Source organism: Ahaetulla prasina, chromosome 5 (assembly GCF_028640845.1).
Source record: "Ahaetulla prasina isolate Xishuangbanna chromosome 5, ASM2864084v1, whole genome shotgun sequence".
NCBI lineage: Eukaryota > Metazoa > Chordata > Lepidosauria > Squamata > Colubridae > Ahaetulla > Ahaetulla prasina.
This window is the reverse complement of record NC_080543.1, coordinates 69020720-69035272: the sequence shown is the minus strand read 5'-3', so window position 1 is coordinate 69035272 and position 14553 is coordinate 69020720. Positions and strand designations below refer to the sequence as shown.

General features: G+C 36.0%; 1 protein-coding gene across 1 annotated transcript in view; it reads right to left on the bottom strand.

Moving 5' to 3' along the window:
• Positions 1 to 14553, bottom strand: part of DMD (dystrophin) — a 1918566-nt gene that overhangs the window by 1410776 nt on the left and 493237 nt on the right. The window contains exons 7-9 of the mRNA XM_058186507.1: positions 11337 to 11455; positions 3673 to 3851; positions 1294 to 1422 (exon numbers count right to left, since the gene is read on the bottom strand). Coding sequence (XP_058042490.1) covers positions 1294 to 1422; positions 3673 to 3851; positions 11337 to 11455 — 427 coding nt within the window. The remainder of the gene's footprint in view (positions 1 to 1293; positions 1423 to 3672; positions 3852 to 11336; positions 11456 to 14553) is intronic.

Here is a 14553-nt window from a genome sequence, read left to right as displayed (position 1 = left end):
GAAAAGAGATCGCCAGACAGATTCACATCTCCCTTCCCCATTGAATAAAATTGTCCATTCAGGAAACAGAACAGTTATTGAGTGCATATCAAATTATGCTTATTTAGGGGAAAAGATGGATGCTATAAATGAATTTTACTACACATCATACAGAAATAGTTGTCTTAAAATATGATTAAAAAAAGAAATAGAATAATGTAAATTTAAAATGGGGAAATACTAACCTTGATAATAGGTAGAAGAAACAGTATTTAATATAGCTACAGAGGTTAATATGGCTATGGGTAGAACAATAGAAGAAAAGCAGATCTGCTATGATTTCTTTCACTAATTAATCTAACAATCAAAAATAAAGACCACAGAAGTAAATAATAATGATAGATGTATGCAGAAATATATGAGTTATCCTGCAGTTATTGAATAATTTGCTTTAGTGATATTGTGATTTTTTTCCTGTTCACTTGTGTCCAATTCTGAGAGACTGCCTGAACAAGTCCCTGCAGTTTTCCTGGCAAGATTTTCCAGAAGTGGTTTGCTTTCTTTCTTGGTAGAGAAAATGACTAGCCCAAGGTTATCCAGGTGGCTTTTTGCCCAAGATGGGACTAGAACTCAGTCTCCCAGCTTCCAGCTTCATGCTTTTCACTACAGCTGTATTTTCCTAAATACAGCTATCACAATATCTGTTTTCAATCTGTGTCTAAAGTTATCCTTGGAAAAAATAGACAAAATTGTCTTAATTAAGTAAGTATCCCTTTTAAAAACTACTATATGCAATATGAAGAGAGAGAGAGAGAGAGAGAGAGAGAGAGAGAGAGAGAGAAACTGTTAATATAGAACAAATGACCTGATGTCTACAATTCAAGAAATGCAACCTCATATAATGTATGACATTTATTTCATTTCTACACCGATTTAATATGGCAAAGAGAAATGTTTAAGAAACTCAAGAAAAACATCTTCTCAATGTTCATAGTAATCATTTATATCTTTGAATTTAGATTTATGTTATAAAGGGATTAAGGATTAAATTTATGTCTTTAAAACTTAATCTTTTATTGAGGCTTTTAATATTTTTACTGTAACTATCTAATATAAAAAAGAAGGTATAACTAGAAAAAGCAAGCTTTATAGCAAAAAGAGTTGGCTGACCCAAATAACACAAAAAACCCTAAGAAGAATATCACTGAAAATTAAAATGGACACAAGCAAAAAGGGTGCATTTATTTCCCACAGCAAGCACAGGCATATTAGAAGATGAGTGTTATTCACAACAAAAAAATAATATTGACAGACCTGTGGAGGGAATATCCTCCCTTTTTGGTCAGAGGACATGACATAAGCAGTTTGTGTGTACGCATAGCTTTTGAAACGAGGCTTAGGTGAAAGGGTGTGCACATGGCCCTCTGCTACACTGACTTTGATCTAAGGAGAAGAAATTAGGAAGAAAAGCAGACATATATGGATGAGTGTGGGTAACAAAATAGATGAAATGTAGCATATTTCAGGGGAGAATGTCAACCGCCATCTTACTTCAAGAAATGCTCAAGAATTAAACAGGAAATAGAGAGATACTTTCATCATAGGTTTAATGAGAAATAGAAAAAAATATTTGAAGTACCTGTAATTATCCCCACTCTGAAGCCTATCATCAATAAAGACCTCTGTGACTAAATGCACTTAAAGCAAAAGAACACAAACCCAGAAAGGTTCTGAATAAATATGTTCAATACTCTGCAAAGGTGTAAAATAGTCGGGAGGCCCATCACTCAATATAATTGTAAGAATGGTTAGATTCGCTAGGATTGAAATTTATTTGTAATGGCGTGTCCATCCAAAGAAAGAAATTATTTGGGAATTAGTATAGTAATCTAAACCTGAGATAACATAACTATTTTCAAAAACAAGATATGGTCTATGAATATGTTTATATCAAAATAATAACAATTACAAGAAAATATCACAGTCAGAATGGAAGAACTTCATGTGCTTTTATCTCTCTTTTACCATTTCAACTTCAGGCACAAGAATGAGTATTCATACAAAATAAAAGAGGTCTTCCTTTCAAAATGACATTTTCCTTTATAAACCTTTGTGGAGGGTGGGGAATGACCTTGCAGAAATCCTGACAGGATAGTGGAACTAGATATTAAAAGGATGTAATAACTGTATCACTAAAATAAAATAACTTCTGGAAGTATGCAAACTACAGTGTTAAATTAAGTGAGATGTCTGATCATGATGGTTGTGAGTAGCAAACCATCACAAACCAAATTAAATACAAGAAATACAATAGCTAATTTTGTTGTGAGTTTTGTCTACTATAAACAGTAGCTCTTCATAATATGCAATGTAAGATACTTAAAAGTTTTTACCTTCTAAACCAGGGCTTTCCAACCCCTGGGCCATGGCCCACTTCTGGGCCTTGAGCTGTTTGGAACTGGGCTGTGGAAGTGGCAGGTGAAAGTACGTACACATGCATTCCCACTTGTGTGAACAGTGGATGAGCGGTGCACTCCATTTGTACAAGTGTGGAACCATCTCCTCTTCCCCCACACTGGTCCACAAAACTGAAAAGGTTGGGGAACTCTCTTCTAAATGACTGAGACCACAGGTGACTGCTCTTGGAAAAGACTTTATTTTCACAAAAGGCCTAGAGAGTCTCATCTGGTATTTTCTTTTAAGTATGGAAAGACCATCAAATAGCAATTAAGTATTCGTTGGTAAGGAGATTTGCTTGAAGAGTTAAGAAATATTTTGTCAGAAAAAATTTACATATGAATTGTTAATGTTCAACCACAATATGCCCTGGGATGCTATTATCATTAGAATATCACATTCTATGAAACATATAATAGGACCTGGCAGCTATTAGACATGGCTAAAAAGAAAACTTCTTTGTGTGAGAAATGAATGATTATGGTAATTTAGACAAATATGACCTGAGCATATTAAATAATTAATATATGATTACTTCCCTAGTAGATCTACTGATTAATAGTTTCCAATTATTCGTGTTTTTTCATATATGCATCTTGTTAAAAGAAACAAGCAAATAGACAATGAAATAACGTTAAGCAATTTAAAAAATCAAGTAGTTTTTACTAAATTATTATAATCCTGAAAACTTTGGGCTGGCGAAGTCTTAGTAATGTCAGAATAAGTGTCTTGACATTTACTTTACTGTTGCAGATTTTTTAAATGTGTGCATATTATTGAAGCTTAATATACATTACATGAAACACAAAAATCTATGTTTTTACATCAGCACTTTTAACATGCATAGCAGTTAAAATATAATCATGCAAATAAGATCTGAAATCAATGAAAGGCAACCTTTTCCAGGTTGAAAAAAAAAGAACTATAATTAAAAATGATTTATGGGTAGGTCTAGAATATTTCAGCTTGCGGGGGGAAAACTGATCAAGACTTGGACAAAAATAAGAATTTCACCAGCTGTTCCAAACACCTTAACATTTCTACCCAAATTAATTTTCAGTAATAATCCTTGTAAATTGTTAAATGACAGATTTTGATACAGAGAGGTTCAGTAGCTTCATGGTTTCATAATTGGAGTTTCTTTACCTTTTAAAGAAACACAAGACAAGTACACAAATAACTGCAGGAATTTACTGTTCACTAGTCTCAAATAACGGGGAAAAACATACGACTCACCTGTTGAGAAAACCGTTGTGGATGTAATTGGATTTGTTGTTCTCTAATGTGCTTTACTTCCTGTGGCAATGTTTCAACTTCATGGATGGCTTCTAGAGTAACCTTCTGGGGCAGGACTTGGAAAAGTGATGTCACATACATTAAGATGGATTTTTTGTCAGGATAAGTTGTTGCAACATCTGCATGTGCACATTAAACATATAAAAATTTACACTGTTTATAAGACTTCAAAGAAAGAGGCTCCTCAGTAATTTATTTTTCATTTAAGTAGACAGTAAACTAAATAGAATAGAATAGAATAGAATAGAATAGAATAGAATAGAATAGAATAGAATAGAATAGAATAATTTTTTTATTGGCCAAATGTGATTGGACACACATGGAATTTTTCTTGGTGCGTACACTCTCAGTGTACATAAAAGAAAAGATACCATCATCAAGGTACAACACTTACAATACAATGATAGTCATAGGGTACAAATTTAACACTTAATGATACAATACTTAATGATAGTCATAGGGTACAAATAAGCAATCAGGAAACAATCAATATCAATATAAATCGTAAGGATACAAGCAACAAAGTTACAGTCATAAGTGGAAGGAGATGGGTGATGGGAACGATGAGAAGATTAATAGTAGTGCAGATTTAGTAAATAGTTTGACAGTGTTGAGGGAATTATTTGTTTAGCAGAGTGATGGCATTCGGGAAAAAACTGTTCTTGTGTCTAGTTGTTCTGATGTGCAGTGCTCTATAGCTGTTGTGTCTCTCACAGCAGCCGGGGCCTTCTTATCTGCTCCCGAACACGGAGGAATGTATGCCTCCCGGCCCCAGTCCTGGCTCCATGCCCAGACAAGCTGAAGAGGAGGGGGCACCTCCCGGTCCCAGCCCTGGCTCTATGCCCAAGCAGGCTGCAGAGGAGGGAGCATCCCCCGGCCCCAGCCCTGGCTCCATGCCCAGGCAAACGGAGCAGCTAGACCCCTCCCCCTCCTCCACAGCATGTGAGCCTGAGGAAAGTTTATTTCCAACAGCTGCTGATTGGAGTGACCCTCGCATCAGAAGACTGGATAGGCGGAGGCAACAGAAGGAAGGGAGGGGCAGGCCTTAATGAGTGCTGAGTCATGGAGCCACACCCCATGGCCTATATAAAGGATCTGCTTTCTGGCAGTCTCTGAGTCAGGCAAAGTCGAACTTATCTTGCTGAAGTCACTTTCTGGTCTCCTGCCTGCTCTGAGGACTTTGCTAGGACTTTGGGCAAAGCTGCAGAGGCAAGCCTGATTTGGATTTCCCTGACCCGGCCGTCAGCGGAGGAGTGGGACACGACAATAGCATCGTTTTGAGGGTAGGAGTTGAAACAGTTTATGTCCAGGACGTGAGGGGTCTGTTAATATTTTCACAGCTCTCTTTTTGACTCATGCAGGTTGGTAGCAATTGTTTTTTCTGCAGTTCTAATTATCCTCTGAAGTCTGTGTCTGTCTTGTTGGGTTGCAGAAGCAAACCAGACAGTTATAGAGATGCAGATGACAGACTCAATAATTCCTCTGTAGAACTGGATCAGCTCTAAATCACTTAATAAAAAACTAAATCTAAAAACTTAATAGCTGTGAAGGGTCATGCCAAGGCCCATCTAAAATTTAATTAATGGATGCTACATCCAAAGTGAAACCAAATACATAAATACATGGCTTGTTTAAGCATTTGTGAATTTTCTTGACTGCTATTTTAATGTCCTTTTTGTTGCTTTTAACTTTGGTGTTTTTTTTTTACTGTTTTTATTCTGTTTCAGCTGTGAGATGCTCAGTCATAAATATGAAATGGGTGGCTTATAAATTTACTAAATAAATAAGACGCAACAGTTAAGTAAAGAAGGAAAAACCTTATTCCCTCATAATGCACTGGCTACCTGTGGCCTTCCGGGTGCGCTTCAAGGTTTTGGTGACCACCTTTAAAGCGCTCCATGGCATTGGGCCGGGTTATTTACGGGACCGCCTACTGCCGAATACCTCTCACCGACCCGTGCGCTCTCATAGAGAGGGTCTCCTCAGGGTGCCGTCAGCGAGGCAATGTCGTCTGGCGACGCCCAGGGGAAGGGCCTTCTCTGTGGGGGCTCCCACCCTCTGGAACGAACTACCCCCCGGACTTCGTCAGCTTCCGGACCTTCGGACCTTCCGCCGCGGGCTTAAAACATGTTTATTTAATTGTGCAGGACTGAGCTAGATTTTAAATTTATGGTTTTAATTGGGTTTTATTCTTATATTTTAATTAACGGGCTTTTAGAATAAGTTTTTTAACTGTTTTTATATTGTATTTATGTGTTTTTTTAAGTGCCTGTGAACCGCCCTGAGTCCTTCGGGAGATAGGGCGGTATATAAATATGATTAAATAAAAATAAATAAATAAATAAATAAATAATTCCTACATATTTTCTCATTCATAATTCTTATTCTTTCAGCATTTAAATACAAAAAAAAAATACTTGGTATTAGAGATAAAAAGAAAAAGAAATGAACTGAATTTGGATGTAACATATTGATAAGAACTGCATCCAAATTCACATATCCACTAAATCAGGGGTGTCAAACTCAATTTCATTGAGAGCTGCATCAGGATTGTGTTTGACCTCACCCTTGGTGGAACCCACACCCTGATCCCAGCATTGTTCCTGCCTGATCTCTGATGTGGTAGGAGGAACCATTGCAATGTCCTTGTGTGCAAATGTGCCCAGGGCACCATTGCTATGCAGGACACCATTTTGCCTAGGAGCTGCATTAGCAGATCCAAAAACACTGTTTGGGCTGTTAGGATCTGATCCGCCAGTGCCTTTATGCTGGTTTGGCATACTCACATGAGGTGGTATCTATGACTGCTCCCAAATGTAGCAATTACTTGATTGGAGTCAATTGGCTCTTGTTGAAGTTGACAGAAAATCCATGCTTCTGCAGTTCTTGTATTGCTATTTCCAAGTCCTCCTTTGCCCTGGCCTTTGTCGAGGACTGTATCAATATCTTGTCCAGATAGCATTGGACGCAAACTGGAATAGTTCTGAGATATGCTGCCACTACTTCCAGCACTTTGGTGAACATTCTTATTAATTGGACCCTAAATGAGTGTTCTACTGAATCAATACATATGACTCTGTATAATGCTGTCATTTCCTTAGGATTTGATCAGTTGGTATCTAACAACACTAGATTCAACAACTGCCTCGATTTAATCTTCTGGAATGGTTTAAACACAATTTATAACCTTCACATCAAAGAAACTTTCTCCAACAGTGACCACTGCATGATTGACTTTTGTTTAAATTTACATCCTTACAAGGAATCTCATAATAGGACTCCTAAATACAACTTTAAAAAAGCAAATTATGATCTCATAGTTGCCAATCTTTTATCTCTAGATTGGCAAATCCTATTCAATGACTACAACATTGCTGAAGATTATTATAACACTTTTCTACTTGAAGTACAAAGAGTCATTAATCTATATGTACCATTAGTAACATCCAAAGCTAAAAAGAACAAATTACCCATATCAATAAGGAAACTCCAATTTAAAAAAAATCCCTTTGGCAGAAAAATAAAACTGGCTATGTAGCTAACTTCAAAAACCGATGCAAATCCATTTGCCACCAAATAAAAACAGAAAATATCAATTACTATTGCAAGCAGGAGGAAGAGTTGTTACACATGAATTCCAATCGTGCCTTCTATAATCTCATAAACGCCAAACTTAAAGCCATTTCACCTCTAAAAGGGCCAAATGGTGAAGATTGTAATGATGATGCCATTAAAGCTATTCTCTTCAATACTTTTTTCAGTTCAGTCTTTGTCAACAGCAATGGCATCTCCCCCTCATTTCCTAGTCATACCTCATCCAATTGCAATGATCTAATCCACATTGATTTTACTGAAGATATCATCATAAGGGCACTACACAAACGAAAGCCATCTTTATCTATTGGTCCCGATGGAATATGTGCCTTCTTTCTTAAAAAGCTTTCCTCCGCCGTTGCTGAATCTCTAAACATCATCTATGAAGTATCTTTTAGAATGGGCTCCTTGCCTGATATATGGTCATTAACAACAGTCATACATATCTTCAAAAAAGGTGACCCCTGCCTTGTTGAGAATTATAGACCAATCTCTCTTTGTTGTGTCACGTGTAAAGTCATGGAATCCATCATAAATCAATCCATCACCCTGCACTTAGCGACAAATAACCTAATCTCTGAAAAAAAATTGTCATGTAATCTGCAACTCATACACTGCAAAAACATCTGGACCTCTCAACTTGACCAGGGCAAAGCAATAGATGCAATTTACATTGACTTCTGTAAAGCCTTAGATTCAGTTGTGCACAACAAACTACTTCTGAAACTTAAATCTTATGGTATTTCTGGACGCCTATATAACTGGATAGCTGTGTTCCTATCAAACAGGCAAGAAGTGGTGAAAATAGGCAGCACCCTATCAAATCCTGCACCTGTCAACAGTGGTGTTCCACAAGGCAGTGTTCTAGGTCCAATACTCTTTCTGTTTTATATCAACAACCTTTGTGATCAAATTATAAGCAGCTGTGTCCTCTTTGCTGATGTTAAACTATTTAACACCACAGACAACTTTGCTACCCTTCAAAATGACCTTGATTATGTATCTGAATGGTCTAATAATTGACAACTCCAAATCTCTGCTAACAAATATTCAGTCCTGCACATTGGCAGTAGAAATAAGAACTTCAAATATTTGCTGACTGGTAATGATCTAAAAGTTGACCCACACTCTGTCAGGGACCTAGAAGTACTCATTTCTAATGATCTAAGTCACAGAGCTCACTGTAACATCATTGCAAAAAAAGGCTTTTAAGAGTTGTAAATCTTATTTTACGAAGTTTTCTCTCTGGTAACACTGTACTCCAAACTAGGGCATATAAAACCTTTGCCAGACCTATACTTGATTACTGTTCACCTGCCTGGAACCCTCACTGTATTTCAGACATCATTACATTAGAGAGGGTCCAGAGTTATTTTACTAGGAGTGTTTGCAAATCTTCTGCTCGAAATAAAATTCCCTATATCACCAGTCTTGAAATCTTAGGTCTAGAAAGCCTCAAACTATGTCGTCTATGTTTCGACCTATGCTTAGTTCATAAGTTCCTGCGCAGACTGCACTGGCTACCTGTTGTTTTCCGGGTGCGCTTCAAGGTATTGGTTACCACCTTTAAAGCGCTCCATGGCTTAGGACCGGGCTATCTACGGGACCGTCTACTGCCGGCTTCTATCTCCCATCGTCCGGTGCGTTCCCACAGAGAGGGACTCCTCAGGGTGCCGTCAGCCAAACAGTGTCGACTGGCGGCCCCCAGGGGGAGGGCCTTCTCTGTGGGGGCTCCGACCCTGTGGAACGAACTTCCCCTCGGGCTTTCGACAACTACCTGACCTTCGGACCTTTCGCCGCAAACTTAAAACTTATTTATTTCGTATGGCTGGACTAGCTTGATTTTTACCTTTAATTTTAATTGAATTTGATGGGTTTTTAAATTTTTGTAATTTTATGGGGGTGTATATTATTTTAATTTTTGGGCAAATTTAAATCAGTTTTTTAAGGGTTGTTTTAACTATTGTGTATGTCTGTATTTTATCTGCCTGTTCACTGCCCTGAGTCCTTCGGGAGAAGGGCGGTATACAAATTAAAACATCATTATTATTATTATTATTATTATTATTATTATTATTATTATTATTATTATTATTATTATTATTATTATTATTATTATTATTATTATTATTATTATTATTATTATAAGATTATTTACCAGAATGTTCTACCTGTAAATGAATACTTTAATTTCAACCATAAAAATACAAGTTTAAATCATAGATTTAAACTCAATGTAATTCGCTCTAATCTTAATTATAGGAAATATGACTTTTGCAATAGATGTCTGGAACACTCTACCTGATCCTGTTATTAGTCTCTCTAACCCCCATACCTTTTACTGTAAATTGTCTACCATGGACCTTTCATGTTTCTTAAGAGATTCCTAAGGGGGCATGCATAAGTGCGCCAGCGTATCTACCGTCCCTGTCCTACTGTTCCCAATTATATGTAATCATTCTATGTGTTTATGGGTATGTTTTGCCTATTTATATCCTTTTTTTGTGTGTCAAAAATTTTTCATGTGTCCATGTTACTTGTTAATTTATTAATTAATTAATTGTTACTTGTTAATGTCTGTTACTTGTTTTCTTGTATTTGTTGAGAAATAAAATTAATTAAATAAATAAATAAAACTGTTACTGAATAAGAGTATACTATTGGGTTGTATAATTATGGCTGGATTCTATGAATATAAGAAAGTAAGTACTTCCTTTTATACTAAAAATACTATGACAACTTTAATGGTTTTAATGTATCATACTGTCATGCCAAAAGGTAATGATAGGCTCTATCTACCATCTCTCTTAAAATTGTGGTTATTAAGCAACACATATTAAAAATATAACACCACAAAATTTATAGTATGATGAATACAGTTCTTTAAGCAGCTGAAAATCTTCGTCTTATTGAGAAAAGAAAACATGCCAATTTATTTTTTTGTAAAGTATTCTGAATATTTGGATAAAAGTCAAGTTCAAATGTATGTGTGATTCTTTAATTTTAGAATCATGCCACTATTATTAGAGAAAAATATTTCATATAAAAGTGTACATGGACCTCAACATTTTGCTTAGGCCTAATTTATAAACAGTTTTAATTAGGTTTGACCTTTTGAACCTGCTCAATATGACTTCATACCAAATCAAAAGTATGATTGAAGAATCTGAAGCTTTGTGTATCTTGGAATTATGACTTAAAAATTCCAGAATGGGTGTTTGGCTTTTTTACTTTCTAAATTTTGATGAAATTTTCCTGTTTGTATTTCAATCTAAAAAAATGAAAGTTTGCGATAAAAGATGTAAAAGATAAAGATAAACAAAAGATCTTTGTTAGAAATAAAATATTAAGGAGAATACATAAAATATACTTAGTTTGAAACAACGTTGGTTCCCATAATAGCCAGCAATGTGCAGAAAACAGTTTTTTTCTTCTCTATCAGAAAATAAGGATTCAGTTTTGAATTCCAGAAAAACTGGACCCTCTATGTTTCTAAATAAGTACCACATAAGGAAAACATGAACTCTGAGGAAAACAAGAAACCAACATATACTGTACTTATAAAATTCATAGGAAAAGTGAAATGTATATAAAAATTAAGATTTATGAAACACTGCAGTACTTAAATGCATAATTTAAAAAGTGTTAAGGAATTTTAGAAAAACTTCCTATTCGTAAAAATCTATGAAGAATAGCACTTATTTTAGTTGGATGCATAATAACAATAAATAAAAAATAACATGTTGGCTATATTTTTAAAAAGTTAATTGTAAGACTATAATGTTAGTCCATATCCTTTGAATCTTTTAAAGTTTGTTATCCTGAAGAGAATAACATGAGTGAATTAAATTCTGAAGATTCACTGCACTAAATGAAACCTGTAAAAATAAAACATTGAAAATGAAGGTGTAAATATATCTAAAATTTATTATATTTAAAAATATAAATCTTTTTTTTTAATCATCTATGTGAAAAAATCTATATATACATAAAATCCTATTTGCACAAACCTTCAGGATCAAGGAGTTTCTCAATTCCCAGGTGTTGTTTAGCTATATTGAACGCATGATCTAATCGCTGCACAGGGGACTGTTGATAAACCACATCATCCCAATTGAAGAGATCTGGCCTAGGGAAAAGAAGAAAGCACAAGGTTACTTTCAGAATTATATACACACACACACACATTTTAGAGAAACAATATGGAATTTTGTACTGTTAATTACAGTACAAATAATTGGTATAAATAATTGTATTAATCTGTGACTATATTTTCACTAAGAACAATCCATTTGAATTTTCAAGGCTATGAAGAACTTTAATCATATTTTTGTTGTTAGTTGCGAAGTCGTGTCCGACCCATCGCGACCCCATGGACAACATTCCTCCAGGCCTTCCTGTCCTCTACCATCCTCTGGAGTCCATTTAAACTCATGCCTACTGCTTCAGTGACTCCATCGAGCCACCTCTGTCGTTCCATTCTTCTTTTGCCCTCAATCTTTCCCAGCATAAAACAGTCCACCATGGAGCACTAAAATGCAGCATATTTATTTATTTATTTATTTTTTATTTATTTTATTTGTCACAACATTATATATAAGCATAAGCATGAAATAACTATACAATATATAAGTATATATATAATCATAAGTATGTAATAACTATATAAAATTGGGTACAATGAAAGGGAACATTTGGACAGGAACGGTAGGAACGTTGGTGCTCTTATGCACGCCCCTTACAGACCTCTTAGGAATGGGGTGAGGTCAATAGTAGAAAGTTTTTGGTTAAAGATTTTGGGATTTTGGGAAGAGACCACAGAGTCTGGTAGTGCATTCCAGGCATTAACAACTCTGTTTCTGAAGTCATATTTTCTGCAGTCAAGATTGGAGCGGTTCACATTAAGCTTAAATCTATTGGGTGCTCGTGTATTGTTGTGATTGAAGCTGAAGTAGTCTTCAACAGGAAGGATGTTGTAAGAGATGATTCTATGAGTTAAGCTCAGGTCTTGTCGAAGTCGGCGGAGTTCTAAATTTTCTAAGCCAAGGATTTCAAGTCTGGTGGCACAAGGTATTTTGTTGTAATTAGAGGAGTGGAGAACTCTTCTTGTAAAATATTTCTGGACACGCTCAGTTGTATTAATGTCCAAAATGAAGTATGGGTTCCAGACAGGCGAGCTGTATTCAAGAATTGGTCTAGCAAATGTTTTATATGCTCTGGTTAGTAGTGTAGTGTTTTTGGAGAAGAAGCTACGCAAGATTAGGTTTACAACTCTTAAAGTCTTTTTTGCGATGTAGTTGCAGTGGGCTTTGGCACTTAGATCATTTGATATGAAAACTCCAAGGTCTTTAACGGGGTGGGGGTCATCTATAAGGTAGTGTCCATCGAGTTTGTATTTAGTATTCAGATTCTTTTTTCCAATGTGTAAGACAGAGCATTTGTTGGTTGAGATTTGGAGTTGCCAAGTTTTTGACCATTCCGACACAAAGTCAAGGTCTTTTTGAAGGGTAGCTTTATTGTTGGTAATGTTAAATAGTTTAACATTGTCAGTGAAGAGACCACTATTGCTTATAATATGGTCACAGAGATCATTAATGTATAATATGAAGAGTGTTGGTCCAAGAACACTGCCTTGGGGAACGCCGCTATTGACAGGAACAAGATTTGATAGGGCACTGCCTATTTTGACCACTTGTTGTCTGTTTTATAGGAAAGCTGTTATCCAATTGTGGAGGGGTCCAGAGATGCCGTAGGATTTTAGTTTTAGGGGAGGTTTGTCATGTACCAAGAGTCAAAAGCTTTACAGAAGTCTATGTAAATTGCATCTATTGCTTTGCCCTGATCAAGATTTGTAGTCCATATGTTTTTGCAGTGTAGAAGTTGTAAATTACAGGATAAATTTTTTTCTGAAACCAAATTGTTTATTAGAGAGTAGGTTGTTTGTTTCTAGGTGGAGGCTAATGGATTGATTGATGATTGATTCCATTACTTTGCAGGTGACGTACATAAAGAGATTGGTCTGTAATTTTCAACTAAGCTGGGGTCTCCTTTTTTGAAGACAGGGATTACCGTGGCGAGTGACCAAAGTTTGGGAAGGGAGCTGGTCGTAAAAGTTTTTTCAAAGATTATGCTTAGAGGGTCTGCTAAGTTAGTGGAAAGCTTTTTTAAGAAGTATGCACATAGACCATCAGGTCCAATAGATAGAGATGGTTTCAGTTTGCGAAGGGCCTTTTCGACATTACCTTCTGTGAAATCTATTTGTGTTAGGTCATTGTACTCGTTGGCACGATTGGGGAATGATGGGTATGAGCCATTACTGTTAACAAATACTGAGCCGAAGAATGTGCTAAAGAGGTTTGCTTTAACTGTTTCATCGTTATATTCTTTGCCATTAGATCCTTTTAATGGTGGGATGTATCTCGAGTCTTTAAGTTTGTTGTTCACAAAATTATAAAAAGCACTATTGGATTTTGTGCACAGAAAGTCTTCTTCTTGTTTGGTGTGGTAATTGGTGCATTCAATTTTTATTTGGTTGCATATATTTTTGTAGCAGTTTCTAAAGTTGGTTACATAGCCAGTTTTGTTTCTTTGCCAGAGGGAATTTTTTTTTGGATTGGAGCTTTTTTATTGATATGGGTAATTTGTTTTTCCTGATTTTGGTGGTGGTTTGTGGTACGTATAGTTTAATGACTCTATTGACTTCAAGTAGGAAAACTCTATAGTCTTCAGCAGTGAGAATAGATTTTGCCAGTCAAGATATGAGAGGTCAGTGTTTATAAGTTCATAGTTGGCTTTTTTGAAATTGTAGTTTGGGATACCATTATTAAGAAGATTTTTGTAAGGGCGTGTATTGAGACAAAAGTCTATCATGCTGTGGTCACTGTTGGAAAAGGGTTCTTTTATTGTAGTCCATAAATTGAGTTTGCGTTGTTGCAGAAGATGAGGTCAAAGCAGTTGTTGTGTCTTGTATTGTTAGTTACTAGTTGATCAAGACCTAGATTTGTAACAGCATTGTACAGGGTAGTGTGAATGGGTTCAGTTGTACATTCATTTGTTATCCAGTTAATAAAAGGTAGGTTGAGGTCACTCAGGAAGATGAGAGGATATGGGCAAAAGGTGGGCCATGTTAGTAGTGTAGTTAACATGTTCGCATGTGCGATGCCGTAGTCAGGGGCTCTGTAGCATAGCAAGAAGTGAAGTGTGATGTTAAGGGACAGTTCACATACA